General features: G+C 45.2%; 1 protein-coding gene across 1 annotated transcript in view; it reads left to right on the top strand.

Annotated features, from left to right (window-relative positions):
• The window catches only part of Cfap43 (cilia and flagella associated protein 43), a 91,800-nt gene that overhangs the window by 14,391 nt on the left and 56,808 nt on the right, over nt 1-20,601 (top strand). The window contains exons 5-11 of the mRNA XM_021151404.2: nt 1,927-1,993; nt 5,994-6,153; nt 7,956-8,023; nt 9,919-10,050; nt 13,173-13,289; nt 17,994-18,074; nt 19,524-19,672. Of these exons, the coding sequence (XP_021007063.1) occupies nt 1,927-1,993; nt 5,994-6,153; nt 7,956-8,023; nt 9,919-10,050; nt 13,173-13,289; nt 17,994-18,074; nt 19,524-19,672 (774 nt within the window). The remainder of the gene's footprint in view (nt 1-1,926; nt 1,994-5,993; nt 6,154-7,955; nt 8,024-9,918; nt 10,051-13,172; nt 13,290-17,993; nt 18,075-19,523; nt 19,673-20,601) is intronic.

The raw sequence follows: 20,601 nt of genomic DNA, 5'->3' as shown, positions 1-20,601 counted from the left end.
GAGAAGAAGAAGAAGAAGAAGAAGAAGAAGAAGAAGAAGAAGAAGAAGAAGAAGAAGAAGAAGAAGAAGAAGAAGAAGAAGAAGAAGAAGAAGAAAGAAGAAAAGAAAGAAGAAAAGAAAGAAGAAAAGAAAGAAGAAGAAGAAGAAGAAGAAGAAGAAGAAGAAGAAGAAGAAGAAGAAGAAGAAGAAGAAGAAGAAGAAGAAGAAGGGGGAGGGGCAGGGTATATTTCAAGTGCAGGGGACAGCATGCCCAGAGGCCCTGCCCGGGTGAGATACCTTGGCATGTTTGAGGGACGGAGAACAGAGCTGTGTGGTTCAAGTGGTAAATGCAAATTCAGAATGGTGGTCAGGAGGGAAATGGAGAGAGGAGATCACAGGGCAGGACATTCGGGATGAATGAAGATGAAGACCAGAAGTCCTCTGGACCACCGGGACCTGTTATGATGATGTCTTGTGGAACCAAGCCGCAGACAAAGGTGGTGGGCCCGTGCCCAAGTTGAAACAGCACTGTAGAAAATGAAGCTATCTCACTGTGAACGTGAGTAAAGTAACACACCGTAAAAGACTAGAGGGTCATAAAATGTCTGTGGAGAACAAGAGAAACGGTCCGTGTTCACAGTACGTCCTCTAATGAACCACAGTAATTCACTTCTGTAAATAAGGGAACATGATTAATTCTTGTCCAGACCAGGTTCTAGCCATGGGACGTGCACCACCCCATCTCAGCCACAAGGGGGCAGCAAAGTAAAAAAACAAGGCGCTCAGCCAGTTATTTGCCTAGAATCCCTCCTCTCTCCCCCACTTCCCTCGCCCTATTCCTCCCCTCCTCTCTCCCTCTCCCCTCCTCCTCCCCTCCCTCACTTACTCTCTCTCCTTCTCTCCTTCCCCCTCCTCCCCCTCCCTCCCTCCCTCCCTCCCTCCCTGTCTCTCTCATCCTCCTCCTTCCCTCCCTCCTTTTCTCCCTCCTTCCCTCCCCACCTCCAGTAAATCTGTAGGAGTCCTAATAGTTCACACTTCCCACTCAATAATGGGTCCAACATAAAACGCTTGAAATCCATGCAACTGTCTTTTGCCTTTGGAAGATGCTATTTGATCTTTTAAACCTCACTTAAATGCCTCTATGTCATTGTGGCCATGGAGTTGGCATAGCGGATGAAGCCCTGGGTGCCGCAGTGTGCCTCCAATGTCAGACCAGCATGGGGGTTGGGTCCAATGGGGAGCTTCAGCTTCAGTGAGAGTCCCGGCCTAAGCAGCAAAGGCGAAATGGGATAAGACGCCTGCTCTCGACCTCCAGCCTCTGAGAGTGGACACCTAACCTGCACCCCACACACATACACAGGCACGTGCACCACACACACACAGAGAAAGGATGCTTAGACATGGAGTTGCTGTGTTAAACAAGGTTCACGAATAAACTGCATAGCATCTTTACTGCTTTGTGAAAGCAGAAATGTGATGCTGTGAATTATAATTCTATGTTATACATCCATATTACTTGGAGTTTAGCTCAGAAGTCTAATTTCCCAGTCATTTGACCTTTCATTTTAAACACACAAACACACACACACACACACACACACACACTGGAAAACAGATAAAGCACAGACTAGTGATTGTCCAACGAATTGAATACAGGCAGAGCTTGTCTCCCAAATTCCTCGATTTCATTCCTCTTCTTGAATGCCAGTTCTTTGTTTTCTTAAATTTTTTTGAATTTTTATTCCATGTGGTGCAAGAGTATTTTGTCTGCACATATATCTGTGTGCCATTAGGGCATCAACATGGAGACCCAAAGAGGGCGTCAGATGCCCCCAAACTGGAGTAACAGATGCTTGTGGGCTGCCATGTGGGTGCTGGGAATTGAGCTCAGCTCCTCTGTAAGAGCAGCCTGTGCTCTTAATCTTAACTGATGAGTGCTCTCTCCAGCCTCCAGAACCTCATTTCTCGAGACCTGGGTACCAATGGCAAAGAAACCAATGATGACTTGGTCTGTGTAAGAGTCTCTAACGTCGGCAAGATGGGGACTCTTACGAGATCACAGACATTAAATAATCTCATTATTTTTTTATGTAGCTACCACCGGATTGGCACACCGTAGGCCTTTAAATAGGCCTGATACACATTATGCAAGTTACTTAGGGTATTAGAAAACTACCCAGCCGGTCAGTGGTGGCACATACCTTTAATCCCAGCACTTGGGAGGTGGAGGCAGGAGGATTTCTGAGTTTGAGGCCAGCCTGATCTGCAGAGTGAGTTCCAGGATAGCCAGAGCTACACAGAGAAATCCTGTCTCAAAACAAAACAAAACAAACAAAAATAAGAAAGAGAGAGAGAGAAAACTATCCAGTTGTGTGTGTGTGTGTGTGTGTGTGTGTGTGTGTGTGTGTGTGTGTGTAAAATCAAAAGCAGATGTTATCTGGGCAGAAACTGGACCCAACATAATGAATTTAAGCTCAAGGGTCCAGTTTCCGTGTTCTGTCTACTGTTCTTTTTCTTTTAGACAAAATTGCCTAAATAAGAAACTCTTTGATGAACTCAAATATTTCTCAGCATGTTTGTATTGTCCTAACCTTTAATGCAGTACGAAGCTGGGATCCAGTTTTCCATCTTTGGGCTCAAGGCGATCAGAATGTCTGACGTCTGATCCCAGGGACCTGGAAATGGAGGCTGAGTTGGTAAATGTTTTGAGATCCAATTACAACACACCCCATTTCTTCTAAAACTAAAAGTAGAAAATCAAGACATCTGCTCATATGACCCAGATCCCCCCACATCTATTTTTTTTTTTTTTGGTTTGGTTTTTCATGACAGGGTTTCTCCATGTAGTCCTGGCTGTCCTGGAATTCACTCTGTAGACTAGACTGGCCTCGAACTCAGAAGTCCGCCTGCCTCTGCCTCCCAAGTGCTGGGATTAAAGGCGTGCGTCACCACACCCGGCTATCCACATCTATTCTTAAATAACACCAAGTACATTATTAAAGACAAGGATATGAAATCAATCCTACAAAAAATGAAAAAGAAAAAACTCCAATTGTAGTTTAACTTTCTACAGTCAAGAGCTTTCCAGGTCTGAGTCCTCCCCTTCTGCTTCACACATAGACTCACTGGTATTGGGGACCAGGCTGGTGGCATTTGTTGGCATTTGTTTTGCACAGTTTTAGGGGTTAGTTTTTGCTTGCTTGCTTGCTTGCTTGCTTGCTTGCTTGCTTGGATTTTTTCAAACTGGGTGTAATACAAGCATTGGGTAGACAGGGGCAGGTGGATCAAAAGTTCCAGGGTAACCTGGGCTACACAGTGAGATCCAATCTCTAAATAAATAAATATGTTAGGTACACTTAACTGTGACCAAGAGTCTTTTTGTAATGTATAGTCTGTCAGATGCCACCAGAACCACACTAGAAGGTTCAGATATTGTACTTCAGTGAGTGTCTCTTTGGCTGGGCAGATCCCGCAGAAAAGCCGTTCATTGGTGACCATCTAATCCCTTTGGTTGGTTAGTGGCACCTTTGTTTTTTTAATTTGGAGTGGGTGGGTGAGTAGCGACTACTGAGGTTTTTATTTCCTAACTGTCCAATCTATGAAGACATAAAATAGGTTAGCCATACCGTTAAAGTCACCTCCCCCTTTGAAATACCATCATATTGCATATTGCATCTTCTTGTGACTGAGCACCGCGCTGGTCACATTTCAAGGTCCACCTGAGCATCTAACCTCTCTTTCCACTCTCCTCCCTGGGCCAGGAAGAGCCCAGGGCTTTATCATCACGGCTCCTGTAACCCACGTGCCTGTCCCAGCCATCACCTCTCTGCTTCCTGATTCTGCCGCCCCGCCCCCTGATTCCTCTCTACTGCCCCACTGAGGAGAAAGCAGACTGGGCACACTGTAGAACCAGTAGCTAACACACGTTTCTTGGAATGGGCAAGATCAGCAACTTATGTCAGCTGAGAGTCTGGTAGGGATCGTTCATAAATTAAAGGAGCAATGCGTTGTCTCTTGTCAGACAGTTGAGCATTTATTGGGAAGGTGGCTGGCACACCACAAGCCATTTAGAACAGATCACTGGGCATGTGGTTGACAGTCCTTCCCAGCAGCCCCACTTCACTTCTCTTCAACATGCTTCTTAGCACACGACATTCTCCATATTCAACGTTGCAACTTACTATCTAACTCTCTCTCTCTCTCTCTCTCTCTCTCTCTCTCTCTCTCTCTCTCTCTCTTTCGCCCTCACTGGTAGGAAAACTCCGTAAGGGAAGGGGCTTTTCTGTCATTCACCTCCACATGTGGATATTCAGAACACTGTCTGGAAAGGGCCAAATACTCACGGAAACTCAGTGAATTAGTGCCCGAGTAAAAGCAGGGCACAGACACAGAATAGTTTTTCCCTTTGGTTTTTTGGAGACAGGGTTTCCTCTGTGTAGTGCTGGCTGTCCTAAAACTCACTCTGTAGACCAGGCTGGCCTTGAGCTCAGAAATCCACCTGCCTCTGCCTCCCAAGTGCTGGGATCAAAGGCGTGCACCACCACCCAGCAACATAAACATAAAACTCTCTAGACATGCTAGTAAAGTGGCCCCTAGTTTGTTAACAAAGTTTATGTCCCTGGGTGCGAGGATGCCAGAAGGAAACAAGGTCCAATCCTTAATCATGTAGAACTACAAGAAGCACAACAATACACAGATCGTCACACACACATGTGTACACATGCACAAACATGTACACACACATGTGCATATCCACACACGCATGTGCACTTCTGTATACATGTGTGCGCATACACACATCGGCATATACGTGCACATATATGTACTTGCAGGTACGCACACATGTGCACTCATAAGCACGCACACTAGTACATTTCAGTAGTTACTTAGAAGGAGTGGGATTGGAGGTAGAGTGCTTTTTTAGCATGCAATATCCCCCTACACTGCAAAAAGAAGGAAAAAGAAAAGGGGGGACATGGGGGAGAGGGGAAAAGACAGAGAGAGAGACAGAGAGAGAGAGAGAGAGAGAGAGAGAGAGAGAGAGAGAAAGAGAGAGAGACAGAGAATAGTCTAGTATCCTGAATTCAAAATCTAGCACTGCAGGCAACATTTCTGACATATTTGTCAAGGCCACCTTGAGCTTCAGGGAGGAGAGTGTGTGGTCTGTTCAAGGCTTACTAGGAAGAGGCTCTAGGGTTTGACACTAGGTGCTGACAAGGAACAGCCTCTTCTTGCTCAACACAAGTGCTAAAGACCCTGGGAAAAGAGTCAATATCGCCATCTAAGACAAGCCTGAACAAATTATGGTCCCTTTTTGTGGCCCAAGTCTAAGAATGGTTTTTACGCTTTCAAGGGTCATGCAGAAGAAAACAAGGAGTATACTCAACCCACGTGGCCCACAGAACCTGAGAGACACCCCCACCCCGCGACCCCTAAACTTTTGTGGAAAACAACTACTTGCTTTAAACTCGATCCAAACTGGTTTTGGAGCCCAAAGTCAACTTCTACTTACGTTATGATTTCTCATATGGACTCAGGCACATGGAATGATCATGGACCAAATGAGAGGGGCCGCAGCATCAGGCTAAAGGTCATCTCTTTGCCTTTGAAAGCCAACTGAACAGAGTCCCCCAAGCTAACCTTTGCGAGTGACCCTTGCAAGACCAGAAGACAAGGATGCTAACGACAATCTTTCGTGAACAATTAAGGACTCGAGATGCCAAAAGTGGGCACTAAGAAATAGCTAACAAAGTACTAATCAATTGTATTAGCAGGAATGGATTAGCAGGAGAGCCTTGGTGGTTCACAGTGAATAAAGTATAGAGAGCAAGGGGGAAAGAGATAGGATTCTGATGTTGAAAATGAAAAACCGACGCATTCCCCCCACTCCCACCCCCACCCCCACTCCCCGGCAGCTCGCTCTGGTTTCTTTGTGACAGTTCTTTGGGTGGGTGTTTCTATGGCCCTTAACCATGATTGCCGTCCTAACGCATGGATGCTCTTCCCTCCCGAAGCCGAAAGATGACATATATCCTCTGCTTCACCCAACTATGCACTGCTGGACTCCGTCAAGCGACCTGTACGTTGGGTGTGAAGAGGGTCATCTTCTGATGATTAACACAGAAACCCTGAAGGTGACCGTGCTCCAGAAGGCGGAGGAGTTTCCACTTCCAGGTAAGAGACTGCCCTGCCTCCGAGTCCGGAAGTACAGCTGTGGGGTTAGCATTGCACATTCTTCAAGATGGTGGTTTGGGGGATCCCTTATTTCCCCCCTTTCTTAGAGACATCTTGGGGCCTCCTTAAATTTGATTCTCTGTTAGCAAGTCCTGCGGATACACTTGTGGCTACTCACTGCTTACTAAGAGTTAGCCGGCTCCTAGTGTGAGGATACCAAAAGATACAACTCTGTATATTCATGTCATAAGATCCTCGGGACACCACAAGGAGATACACCTGTAGCTCCACAACACACTAGATTTACAGGGCACCCTCGTCTTCATGAGCCAGTAAAATGTCTCAGCAAGCTAGGGGGCGTGCCAGCAAGCCCACCAATCCGGGCTTGATCCCCATGGGGTGGATAGAGAAAACCTTCTACTGCAAGTTGTCCTCTGACTTGCCCGCACATGGACCCTCCCCTCCCACCACACATAACCTCCAAACAAACAAGCTCAGATTCTTGGGAGCTGTGGGGCTGACACCAGAGTCCAAGGAATAAGGCCTTGGACTCCCAAGTTCACCCAGGTTTTGTGCAACAAACCTGACCCTTTCTTTCTTATTTTTTAAAAGATTTATTTTATGAGTACATTATAACTGTCTTCAGATACACCAGAAGAGGGCATCGGATTCCATTACAGGTGGTTGTGGGCCACCATGTGGTTGCTGGGAATTGAACTCAAGAACTGTGGAGGAGCAGACAGTGCTCTCAACCACTGAGCCATCTCTCCAGTCCCAAACCTGACCCTTTCTGACATGAATCTACATCCAATCCAAAGCAAGCAGTTGGCTACCTTCAAATTGCTCATGCTTAACACCCAACTCAGGGTCTCTTCTGTCTCGAGGTCCCGCCTCCTGCCTCTGACGTCATTTCCCATCAGCCCCAGAGTGAGTCTGCTAAGAAGTGTTTCTACCTGGTCGTTCAGGGATCTGCCTCCTGGCTCATTCCCTTGCCTCTCTTCCTCTCCATCTCACCCAGGGTTGGCTCACACATCACTCCCTCTTGCAAATTTTCACAACTTCAGTATCTTTCACGGAGTCCCTCTCCCAATCACAGACTCTCACGTCCTTGGCAAAGCTTTGCCCCACACCCCTCCATGAGCCCAGTTCCTCCCTGTAGAGTATCTACAGCGCTGTTACCTGGACGCTTTCTAAGAGCAGACCTTTTAGAGGTCTTCAAAACAGGTGTAAGCAGTCCCTCTTCCAGGCCTGGATTCTTAAGACTCCAGTAGTAGCTGTGTTGTAGTGGGGACAGTAATACAAGGAAAGGACATATTTCCCAGCCGCCAACATCAGATACATTCTGCGCAGCAGACAAACATTTTGATGGGTGCCATCAGAGCCCATGCAGTTGCCGTATTTCCCTACACAAACTGATAGCATGGATCTCCTCCCCAAAGACCAATATCTTAACAATAACAAATGTTCTTGAAGAATTTTTTCCCTACTGCACTTCATTTGATAAAAATTTATGAGCCATTTGATGTAGATTATATACATTTATAAAGTGTATATCCATCTTCAGTACACAGCCCAGTGGTGGTACAGCTTTGATGGTGCGGGTCTTTGGCACCAGCCTTTTCCAGTCTCTGACGGGGCATTTCTGGACACAGACGTGCAGTTTCTGCATAGGTGTGTAACATGAGGCCTCCGGCGCAGCGCACCTCCCTTATATATACTCATCCCCGGGCGCAGCTCCTGCTGATCCGTGCTGCTCTTTTGATTACATCACCTACTTTCTCTTGTTTGTTCTTTCCCCAAAGATGGAGCCCCGCTCATCAACCCACTCACGCTGGTGTACCAAAAGGACGGCATACTCGCTTCTGGAATTGTAATGTATTCTATTTCTCAGAATCCCTCACTTCATAAAAAAAAAAAAAAAAAAAAGCACACACACTCTCTCCGCTGCCACTTACATATATGAGCCATATTTTGTCATGTCTGGTTCTTTTTCAGACTAGCAATTAAAATTTAAGTTTCCCTGTTGAAAGTTATGATAAAAAAGTTTACTCGGGAGACTTTCCATTACATGCACAAAAAAAAAAAATAGATAGGTAATGACCGATCATGTCTGTGTTGTTGCAAATGAACAAAAGTGGGCTTTAGAAACGTGCTGTTGTCCCTCCTACCCAGGGAATTACACGCAGGTATCTGCAGCCCAGCCCAGTGTCCATTTCTACGATACTGGATTAGGTTGTCAGAAATGAGCTTGGGTCTTTTGTCTGTTAGAGCTGATAGTGAAACCCAGTATTAATCATCTCCATTTACTTGAACAGTTGGGGTTAGCCACAGGTTGTACCGGGCACCGTTATTAACCCTCACAACTTTGTCAGGTAGAAACCTCGTGACAGTCACCGGAAAGTGAACCTGGGGCATCACACCCCGGGGTACTATGCTTTTACCCTCGAGAACACACCTTTCCAGGAAGTTTTAAATGGGGGCAGACCACGTGTCTCCTCGCAGTTGCGATTGGTGCCATCAAGGTCAAGATTACATCAAAATCTCAAGTCTAGGTGAAGCTGTCCCTCCCTAGTCCGCTGTCAGCTTTGTCTGTCAGTCTCAGTGCCAGTGGTCTCTCTGAGGCCAGGGAGGCAGCGACATCAGGATGAAAGATTTCATCATTAGGATGAGCAAGGCAGAAGCCACCATGAGCCTCTGAGCTAACCCTCCACTTGTATTTTCCTTCCTGGAGTTTTCGAGAGAAAAGCCCCTCCCATGTCCTCCATTTAGTCTGCATTTGTGACCTTTTAAGATTCTTAGCTATGCTGGTGAGGGATGGAGAATGGTCACCAGCTTTGGGAAAGCACCTTGCTGTATGAAGTCGCATCTCTCAAATGCCTGGCTTAGCTCCAGTGGGGTTCCAGTTAGCACATGATGGCCACCCCACCCCACCTATGCCTCTTAACTATCGTAGAAATAAGTCACATTCCTCTTGAGACTCATTCGATTAGGTCCATTTATCAGCATCCAGTTGGCCAGCCCATTTTTATTGAACACCTGCCAGGTTCTAGCACTATATCAGGGGCTGGAGAGGAGAACATGACATAAATAAAAAACACTTTATTGTCACATGGGTGGTTAAAAAACAAACATAGTAGGGCTAATGCCCTTTTTATTTTTTTTATTTATTTATTTATTTATTTTTTGTGGTTTTTCGAGACAGGGTTTCTCTGTGTAGCTCTGGCTGTCCTGGAACTCACTTTGTAGACCAGGCTGGCCTCGAACTCAGAAATCCGCCTGCCTCTGCCTCCCGAGTGCTGGGATTAAAGGCGTGCGCCACCACGCCCGGCTCCTTTTTATTTTTTTTAAATATTATTTATCTAATGTATATTTGTACACTGTAGCTGTCTTCAGACTCTTCAAAAGAGAGCATAAGATTCCATTACAGATGGCTGTGAGCCACCATGTGGCTACTGGGAATTGAACTCAGGACCTCTGAAAGAGTAGTCAGTGCTCTTAACCGCTGAGCCACCTCTCCAGCCTACTAAAGCACTTTTAAACGAGGACAGTTAACACTCAAGCCCTATAAACTCCGCCTCCTTTGTCCTGTTTTCTGCGTAATGAAGTACATGGTTAAAAGTAGTGAGTTAAAGGTAACAGTGCATTCTGGATGTAACCAGAGATGGCGCTCTCACACTGGGGCAGGCCGACTTGGCTGACGTCAAGCGTGGTCTATACTTTGGCAAACACCGACTCTGTGTCTGTCTCGCTGTGCTCGGTCCGCAGGATGGTGTGATATACTCCTTCATCATCAAGGATTCAAAGTACCAAATGAAGACCTTTCTCGAGGTTGATGGGCCGGTGACACATCTGGTGTTCTCCCCCAGTTACAAAATGTTACTGATTCAAACAGACAAGGTACATTAGTGATTTCTGGATGCACAATCTTTAGGCACCTTCAGGGCATGATGGGAAAAAAGAAAGGGGCGTGTGTGGGCAAGAATTCTCTTCACATCTGTACTCTCTCTGCCGCACATAGGAAGCACCTTGAACAAAGGCCCAAATTAAAAGTAGATGCCTGGCTATGTATACACACCAACAGAGGAGAGCCTGAGTTCAAATCCAGGGTCCTCCATGCCCTGCCCCTCCCCCCCCCCCCCCCCCCCCCCCCCCCCCCGGGAGCTCACCTCTGTGTCTCTTGGCTCTGTTTCCCCTTTGCTGCCTCTATTTCCTTGCAATTTTCCCCTTCTGGTATTTACAGTCTTCTGCTACTCTTGCTTATATTTCTGTCCCATTGGTAACTTTGGAAGAAAGTCACCAACTGTAAAATAAAAGTGTTCTGAAATACATGTGGTGGATTGTTGCAGGAAATATCTAGAGCTAGCCTCTGCGCCAGGTGATCTCACTCGCTCAACTCTCGGCCCCGCTAACTCGCCACATGGCTCCCACGAGGCCATCTCTCAGATGCCGCCCGCCGCCCCCCCCCCTGCCCTGAGTTCCTCTCACTTACACACAATGCCCTATGAACCCCTGGTTAGCCATCTCAACACCTAACTACCAGGTAGAATCAAGACTCTTAATGCTTAATTAGCCAATCAGATTTATGTATCAATAATAACACAATTTACAAGATGCCAATACAATAATTTCAGAGCCAAATGAGAACGATAAAGCTTCAACACAATTATTCCAACCTTTTGATAACACCACATCAGCCTCCATTCTGGTTCTCCCTCTCCTCCTCAGACCTCTTCTCTCTGTCTCCTCAACGCCTCACTCCACCTCCCTTCTCCTTGTCCAATCACAAGTCTCCCACTGCCCTAATGTGACTGGACAGGGAAAATCCTGCAACAGTGGATTAATTTGGTCACCCATCTACCTGTATCAGCCAGTCTGGTCAGGAGAGGTCTGAGCTCTGATTGGCCAGGCCAATCAGATATCTACCTTTGCAGTTTGGTTCTTCTCAGCCCAGCCAGATATGAATTCTGTATAAAAAGAAGGTTGAAGAATCAATGTATAAACAAATGACTCTCTGAGTTAGAGAGACCCCTGGCTAATAAAATGACTCCCAGATGTCAAGATTAGCAGTCATTTTATTGTTAGACGAGGACATTGGACAGACTGCAAATAAAGTTAAATGTTTTGGTTTTATATATGGGAAGACTTAAGTTTCTGGTAATTACCGGAAGTCAAAACAATGGTACTTTGTTTTATAAATAAATGGGAAAACTAAAAATATCTGTTGTGAAGCAGAAACTTAAAAAATAAAAATTATCCTAATAGAAAAAGAAAACGGCCAAATGAAACTACTAACACACACACACACACACACTCACACCATAACCAAGGAAAGACTAAATGAGCGTACCCCGGGCTGGCAAGGTGACTCACAGTTAAGAGCACCTGTGGCTCCTCCAAGGAGGCTCCTGTTGGATTCCAGACACCCACACAGCAGCTCACAGCCATCTGTAGCCCCCAGTCCCGGGATGTCAGATCCTTCTTCTGGCCTCCACGAGCTTCAGGCATGCATGTGGCACATGGACAGACACGTAGGCAAAACACTCATGCACGTGCAATAAAAACGGCACCAGCCACTCAAGCGGTGTACACACATATATGCAGGCAAAACACCCATTCTTTTTAAAAAAGGTTAAAGCGTTAAATGAGCATACTTGACATGGAAGATAGATGACGAGGTTATTGGGAATGCTGCTGCCAAGAAAACCAGAATGGAAGGAAGGACAGAGGGAAGGATAAGAGGTGTGACTTGCGCACTGAAAGAAACCTAGCATGTCGGACTGAAGTCCTAGAGAGGAGAGAGGTGGGTAGCAGCAAGACTTCAGAAGAGTCTAACTCATAGAATTGATTAAATAGAGTTTGAAGATTTAAGAGACAGTATAAGTTCCGGGGCGGGGTGGGGAGCCGCAAGACACCACACTTACAGTTCCCAAGATGAATCCTTTGAAAAACAGATGGAGCCTCTTAAAAAGTTATATGAGTTAAGACAGAAAAAAAAATTACTCGGGATACATGTTCACTCTAACGCTGAGGGGTACCAGCAGCAGGCTGTTACCAGAGGAAACTTTAAAAATGGACTTCGGGAGGGCCCAGCGGGGAAAGCTGCCAACTAGCAGGTCGAAAAAGAATTCAAAGACGCAAACTGTTTGCTGTGACAGACATCTGAAGCCTCAAGGCCCAGGGACATGGCAGCAAATGGGTGACCGTGTGCATCATTCAGGCGCGAAAGGGGCAGAGTCTAGTGGTGCTCTGCTGACATTAGATGGATGCATCCTCATGGTGAAACTCATATAGAAATAAAATCCCTAGACTTTGGGTGACAGAATATGAAATTTACCAGAATGTATAACCATGTAAAACATATAGATGCCTAATGACACACACATGTATATAAAATGCACATATAATTATATATAATACATAAAACATAATACATAATATAGTATATAATATATAGTATATAATACACAATATCTAATATACGATATATGATATATAATATATAATAAATATAATTGCATATGTAGATAGTGCATGGTGGAATGACTAGGAAGGAGAGAGCTACAGTATTAGCAGGACATTCTAATAGGCTTCTCTACATATATAATGGAATGAACTATGCATTCTCGACCTGTATGACGGAGTGAACAATGTATTTTTTGGCATAGGGGCCGATACAAACTTAACATTTATCTCAACCACTCCAAGCCTGAGGTGACTTCTTATTCTGAGTAAAAGCCCCAAACAAGGTGCCATCAAATGACCCTTCACAACACAGGCTCTGTATCCTATCCCTGGTCTCTCTCCCACGCGCTTGTCTCTTATTGTATCTGCTAATTTGTTGTGTCTTGCCCTCGTTTAAATAATATGATTTCTATATTCTAAGTTCCTCTAAGATCTTGTTTGAGTCTGTGACGTCCCTTCACCTGGTCCCAGTGTGTTGCACACAGTGGCCATTAAACAAGTACTTGCTGACTTAATGACACGTGCAATAATTTTTTTTCTTTGTATGGCCTTTTTAGGGGTCTGTTTATATCTATACGTTTGGTGCAGAGATGCCTCTTGATAAACTCCTCGATGCCTGTGATGGGAAAGTGCAAGCTGTCAGTTTTATCACACCTGGAACCAAATACTTCCTGGTAAGAGCCGGTGTACTGGGTGGGACACGATAGGATCCAAGTTGTTGTGTCTGAAGGTTTAAATCCCTATCCATATGTAATCGGATATCTTTAGACCAACCTTTGTAAAGCAAGTTTTGTTTTTTTTTTTCAAAATCACCTTCAGAGAAAGAAATATTCTGAAAGGCCTATATCAAAGAAGTTCGATTAATAAAAACACTCCAAAAATGGAAGTTCCAGGCCCAGATAGGTTATCTGGTGAATTCCAGTAAAAAATTTAAGGAAAAGAAATACCAATTTTCCACAGTTATTATTTTAAATCTAGAAGCAGAAGGCATCCTTCCCAGCTCCTTCTCCGACGCTTTTCTCTGACCTAAGCTACACAAAAGACCAGGAAAGGAAACTCCAATTCAGCATTTCCCCCGATGCAGACACAACACCCTCCATTAAATACCAGCAACGCCTAAGAACAATGACACACCTTAACCAAGCGTGGTTTATTTCCGGTATGCAATACTGAAACACCGATTCCGCGTTAACCAGTCAATTAATGTCATCCATATTACGACTCAACAACCTCTGTTCCCTGCTTATAATAAAAATACTCTTGAGAACGGAGTAGGAGCCGCTCAGCTTACCATAGTAGGAATGTCTATAACGTGTCTAATTCCTAATCAATATCACACTGGAAGTCTGAGCTCATACAGTAAGTTTGTTTTGGGTTTTGTTTTTGTTTTGTTTTGTGTAAAAGGTATACAGTCTGGAAAGAAATAAAACAGCCTCTGTTTTCTGGTGACAAAATTGCCATCATAAAAAAAATAAAATAAAATAAACAATCAAATTTTCAAACACCCCTAGTGTTGGGTGACCATGGCAAAGGTGTAGGAGAAACGGTTAAAACACAAAAAGATGAATTGCTTTCTTACATTACCAGTAGTGAGCAATTACAATTTGAAATCCCACTTATGGTCATGCCAGTAAAATGAAGTAGGTGCACATCTAATGAGAGAGAGGTAGGCATGGGAGAAGCCACAAACCCCGGGGAAAGAACTAAACTGTTCTATTCCCCCACCCAAAAAGTCCTCATTGTCCCAATTACATGTTAAATCGCAAAATCTCTCCCTTTTCCTTCAAGATGAGGTTTCTGTCTGTAGACCAGGCTGGCCTTGAACTCTGACATCTTCTGCCTCTGCCTCCAAGGCTGGTATTAGAACCTACCTGACTAAATACTAGCCAAAAACTTCTGCTTACTTCCCAGCCAGGTTCTTTTACTGCATTTTTCCAACCAATTGTAGACCAAGCATAGATGAAAGCCCCTTTACATGGTCCTTAGAAAAAGAGAAAGAAATCTCAATACTTAGTCAGCAATGCTACAACTGCCCAAAGGCATCTTTAATTCTTAAGTAATCTCACTTTACAAAGAGCCCAGGCATGTTTGAATCTGGCCCCATGCTCTGCAGTACTGAGACCACCTCCAAGACCAGCATTGATAGCTAATGGGAAAGGGAACCAAAGGGTTAAATGATTTTCTTAATCTATGGCTAGCTGTCACCCTGACAGGGATAACAAGCTGCTGCTTTGCTAAGATGTCACTTCTCCCGAAACTGAGCTACAGACTCAGTCTAAGTCCAGCCAAAATGTCAATGTTAGTTTGCAAAGGAAAAAAAAAAAAACCTGATTGATTATAAAATTTTCATGGCAACACAATAAACACTCAAGATCGTAGGGAAGGAGGCATCGGTGAGGTACTGAGAATTAAATACGGTTGAGCTGAAACTGCAATAATAGTGACTGGTGTTGGTGAAAGAATAAGATAATAGATAAATGTAATACAAAACAGAGCCCACAGGTAAACCCACAGGGATATAATAATATGACCTTTTCGGGTTTCAAACTTTCTTTTGAGAAAGGGTCTTGCTGGCCTTGAACTTACAGACTTCATTCCTCCACTCCCCAGAGTGCTGGGATCCTAGGTAAGTGCTATTGCCATGCCTAACACAGCAAACTGGCATGTGACAAAGTAGCCAAGACCATTTGGTGAAAGTAATATCTCCTTTTCATCAAATGCTGCTGGGACAACTACTTCCTGCACTCGTGTAACTTCCACGCACGCACGCACACACGCACCCACGCACGCACGCACGCACCTGCCCAAATATTTCGAACCTAGCTGCAAACCGTTATATATTCAAAAAAATCAAAACTAATCGTAGACAAACGTAAAAGCAAAATTATAAAGTTATTAAAAGATGATGATAAAATCCAAGTTACCTTGACCTTGATGGCAAACTCTTTTAACTACAGTACCAAATACAGCCTGCGGAGGGACAAATCAGCGGGTTGCATTTGACTGGAACCTCTGCTCTGTGGGGGGAAAAAAAAAATCTCCTCTGCTATGAGAAAGAAAAGGCAAACCACAGATGAAGTCTCTGCAGCAGGGGCAGCTGACAAAGGACAGGGCACCCAGATCTGCAGAAAGCATGTGGAGTTCAAGAGTAAGAAAGTGAACAATCTCATTCAGAAGTGAAGGGGAAAGCATGAACAGACTCTACACAAAGCAGGCGTGTGGACGGAAACTAAGTCTATGAAAAGATGCTGTAAACATCGGTCCTTAGGTAAGTGTGGCACCACAATGCCACCGCCTGTTAGAACGTCTCAAATCTAAAGTGATGGCGACGACAGAGGCTTCCACAGAGCAACCGAAGCACCAAGCGCTCATTTGTTGAACGGAGGTGTGGCCAAGTTGGATTCGGTTTGTCAGCTTTTAAAACTAAGCAGGCACCATATGCTCTGGCGGTTACACTCCTTAGTATTTACCCAAATGAGCTGAAAACGTCATGCCATCTAAAGAATGAGGCACGTAAACGTTTACAGCAGCATTGTTCATAACGGCCCAGACTGGGAAAACAACTGAGGTGCCCCCCATTCACCAGTGAATGCAGAGACTGTGGCACAATCGCACAATGTGTCCTTGCTCGGTAATAAAAAAGAAATAAAGCTGTCCGGCCACCCCAAGACTTGGACGGATCGTAAATGCATAGTGCTAAGTGACCGAAGCCAGTGTGAAAAAGCCTACACGCTGTATGAATCTAACAGGCTATTCTGGAATAGGCAAAGCCATGGAGTCAGTAAAATGGATCAGTGGTTGTCAGGGGAGTGGGGAGGGAGGCAGGAACAGACAAGAGGAGATTTTTAAGGCAGAGAAACTGTGCGTGAGAGTCACTACAAACTCATCAAAACTCTCAGAACGAGCAACACAAAGATTTAAGGAGCCCCGATGTAAACTATAGATTTAACCAGTAGCTGTATCAGTGTGGACTTAGATGCTGAAGCCCAGGGCCACGTCTGATGCAGCTGCTGACAGTGGAGAGCTGTGGGAGGTGGAGTGAGGGCGGGGGGGGGGGTCTACTGCACTTTCTGCTCAAAACCTCTGTAGTCCTAAAATATTCTAAAAGTAAAATGATTTTAAAATATATAGCTTGCTGTTTCTAGGCTTCATCATCATTATTAGACGATAATCCCATTGAACTTCCAGGGGCTTTTTCTTTGAAGTATGACTGTGGGGGAGTGTTTGTGTGTGTGTGTGTGTGTGTCCTGCATGTGTCACTGTGCACACCTATGTGCCTGGTACATGCAGAAACCAAAGAGTGCATCAGATCCCTTGGAACTGGGCTGCAGGGTGTTGGAAACTGCCCTGTGAACATTGGGAACCAAGTCTTAGCCCTCCAGAAGAGCTAACCGACCCACAGAGCCGTACGTCTAATCTCCCATCTCACTGTTCCTAACCTAGTTACTATAGTATTTAAATCCTCTTCAAGGTAATTAGTTTTATTTCTTAGTTTTTGTTTGTTTGTTTGGTTTGTTTGTTTGTTTGTTGTTTTTGTTTTTGTTTTTGACAGGGTTTCCTCTGTGTAGCCCCGGCTGTCCTGGAACTTGCTCTGTAGACCAGGCTGACCTTAAACTCACGAAGATGTCTCTGCCTCCCAAATGCTGGTATTAAAGGCATGTGCTACCACTGCCTGGCTATTTTTTACATCTTTATTATTTATTATGCATTTGTTGAGAAAGAGAGAGAGGGAAAAGGGGGAGGGGAAGAGGGAAAGTGAGAGGGAGAGCTGTTAACTTGAGGGAGTTGGTTATCATCATCTACCATGTGGGTCCCTGGATCGAATTCAGGTCATCAGGCGTGGTAGCAAGTGCCTTTACCCACTGAATATATCTATACTTTGTAGCCCTGACTGGCAGGGAACTCAGCATATAGACCAGGCTGGCTTCAAACTCACAGTGATCCCTGTCCTCTGCCTGCTAAGTGCTGAAGGTAATTGTTTTTAAAAACACAGAGCAGGGTGTGGTGGCGCACGCCTTTAATCCCAGCACTGGGGAGGCAGAGGCAGGTGTATGTCTGAGTTCGAGGCCAGCCTGGTCTACAAAGTGAGTTCCAGGACAGCCAGAGTTATACAGAGAAACCCTATCTCAAAAAAACAAACAAAAAACAAAGAAAACACACACACACACAGAGAAGGCGTCCAGGTATGATAGTTTGTGCCTGTAACCCTAGCACAATTAATCCTAACACAATGTAATCCTTCAGAAAATAAGAGTCACTGTTGAATTTATAAATGACAATAACCTATAGAGACAGTGTAGCTTTTAACTGAACCCCCCAGGTGAACATACTAGCAGATCAGCAGGTACTTGTTCGGTGTATCTGTTTTACCCCTACAGACACTCACGAGTTCGGGGGAAGTTTCCATTGTATCACTAGAAGACTGCAATTGTATGAGCAGGATTTTCCTGAAGACTCAAGTAAGTGTGCCCCATAAACCCATGCTTAAAATATCTATTCTGCCTCCGCTCGCCTTTCAGTGTTCACATCCAGTGGCCTTTGGAACTCCTCCCTGCTGCACTGGTTCACATACAGAGGTAGACTTTAAGAAGCCCCGATTTAGTCATACCCACATGCCACGGTGCCAAGCTCACATCACTGTGCCGGGGTAGGGAACCAGAGGCCTCAAAGAAGTCTCTCTCCAGGGAGTACTCCCCGTGAATAAGAGCACAGTCAATGCTACCCAACAAAAGCTCAGCCCCGAAAGAGGGGTCTCATTCATCCCTCTGAGCCCTAGGAATAATGGGACAGGGGTTTCTCTGTGGGTATCCAAGGCTTTCATAGAAGGACAATATCTGGGTGCTAGCTGGCAAACACCCACGATATCTTTCTCAATATGCCATTGCCTCTGCAGAATCCACAATACATTTTGCATAAGATAATATAAAAAAAATGTAAAAGACCTAAATAGTAACAGTGCTGAATTTCTTCTTCCTTTGCATCCTAGAAGGTAGGAAAGTTCCAGTCCTTCTCTCCTACAAATTAAGAATCTCAATTATAAAATACTTATACCAATTACATAAAACACAATACTAAGCAAGTACCATGTCATATAATATTGCAAGTTGCAATTACAAGTCCCCTCCCTGAAAAGTAACAATGTAAAGTCTTGTCTGAAAGGCCACAAAATATCTAACAACCACATCATCTGTACGGACAAAGGCGTGTATGTATCAATTTCTTTAGAATTTCTAGAACTAAAGGGACATTACACACCATCAGACCCATCAGAGATCAGGTCTCTGCTTGAAAACAAGAAGCAAGTATCTAACAAAACCCCAGGGGGTGGGGGGCTGTATAACCAGGACTTGACCTGTTCCTTGTGGACAAGGCCAGATACAGCCACTGACCGAAGGTCTTGGCCAGCCTTCACTGAGCTCCAAACCAGGTCTGAAACATGGTTGTGGTCCAGCCTGTGCTTGGAGAACCATTTCTTTATGGTAGATTCCACTATGCTAACAGGGAAATGATCGTTGGAAAGATCCAGTGATGCTGGGGCCCAAATGTCTCTGCCTCTGCTGTAAGTGGTTCCCTGTAAACACTTGAGGCAGGGTTCCCAGGGAGACCAACCCAGCATGACCACGGCTAGATGCCCACACTGCCACAGCATTGCTTGATGTCACCTGTAAGATGACATACAGCTCCCTTGCCTACTGCTACTTAGAGAAGCTCACTATAGCTCTTAGAGAGGATGCTTCCCCAGTTATCAACTGCTTAAGCAGTTGGTCAGATTCAGGGATGTTGACTTTCTGTACAGAAATATCGACCCAAACAAAGCTTTCGGGCTTTTCAAAAATTCTAAGCTCCAGCCCGGCAGGCTTCTTGTATATGGAGCAGCCTTCATTCTCTGGGATTTCTTTCTTAAACAGGCAACAGCCTTGGCGTCCTCCCCTTCCTCCCCGACGGCTGCCGTGGGGACGCTGGATGGCTATGTCTACTTCCTGAACATCCTTGATGTGGAGTCCCCTCAGATGATCCACCAGGCCTTCCTCTCCCAGTCACCAGTGAAGATACTGACGTAAGCATCACCTGCACTAGCCACGCTATCATCAGACCGGCCTGTAGGGGGCGCAAGTGAAACACCCTTGCTTTTCAGTACTACACATTTGGAACATTTCACTCTGTCAGCGTTCAAAAAAAAAAAAGTAAGAAGGCAGGTAGTGGGGAAAGTCCCTCTCACACAGTTCCCTCCCAGGAGCAGCCAATTACCAACTTCCAATCTCCCTTTTCAAAGACGTTCTTATCCACAAGTAAACAAAGTGACCAGGATTTGTGTTCACTTTCACAGTCTTCAAATACGGAGAGCAGGCTGGAGAGTGTGCTCTTGTGTGCTGGTGCACTGAAGCGTGTGAAGGTCAGAGGTCAACCTTGGGTGTGTGTGTGTTTCCTAGGATGCCATCCACCTTGGTTTTGGGGTGTTTTGTTTTGTTTGGGGGAGTGTCTCTCACTGGATCTGGAACTCCCCAGTTGGGCTAGGCAGGTTGGCCAGCGAGGGCCAGCGATCTCCACTTCCCCAGTACACATGCCACTGTGGATTTTTTTTTCTCGGGCACATTCCAGGGCTCAAACTCAGGTTCTCATGCTTGAAGGAAAAGAACTGTATCAATTGAGCTGGCTCCCCAGCCCCACCGGAGAATGCTCAACATTTTCGTTAGAGAGGAGACTCGTTCTTCTTCTAGATGGTGACACAATATTCCATTATATACACAGTTCATCTTTTTTCTCAAACAGTACATTGATGGACATAAAAATTATCCCAAGATTCTCAAAGATTCTTCTACTATTTTGAACATTATTATACAGAGTGATGAGTTACCTGGGCCATTTTCATGCTTTGCTCTCATCCACCACCACCACCCCACTCCACCCTCCCCACCCCGCCTCTCCCGGCCCCTTGCTCCGCCCCCCCCCCCCCCCATGCTCCCTTCCTTCCCCTCTCCCCCATGC

The sequence above is a fragment of the Mus caroli genome, chromosome 19 (genome assembly GCF_900094665.2).
Source record: "Mus caroli chromosome 19, CAROLI_EIJ_v1.1, whole genome shotgun sequence".
NCBI classification, from domain to species: Eukaryota; Metazoa; Chordata; class Mammalia; order Rodentia; family Muridae; genus Mus; species Mus caroli.
The sequence above is the reverse complement of the archived record's forward strand: the minus strand, read 5'-3'. Positions and strand labels throughout refer to the sequence as shown.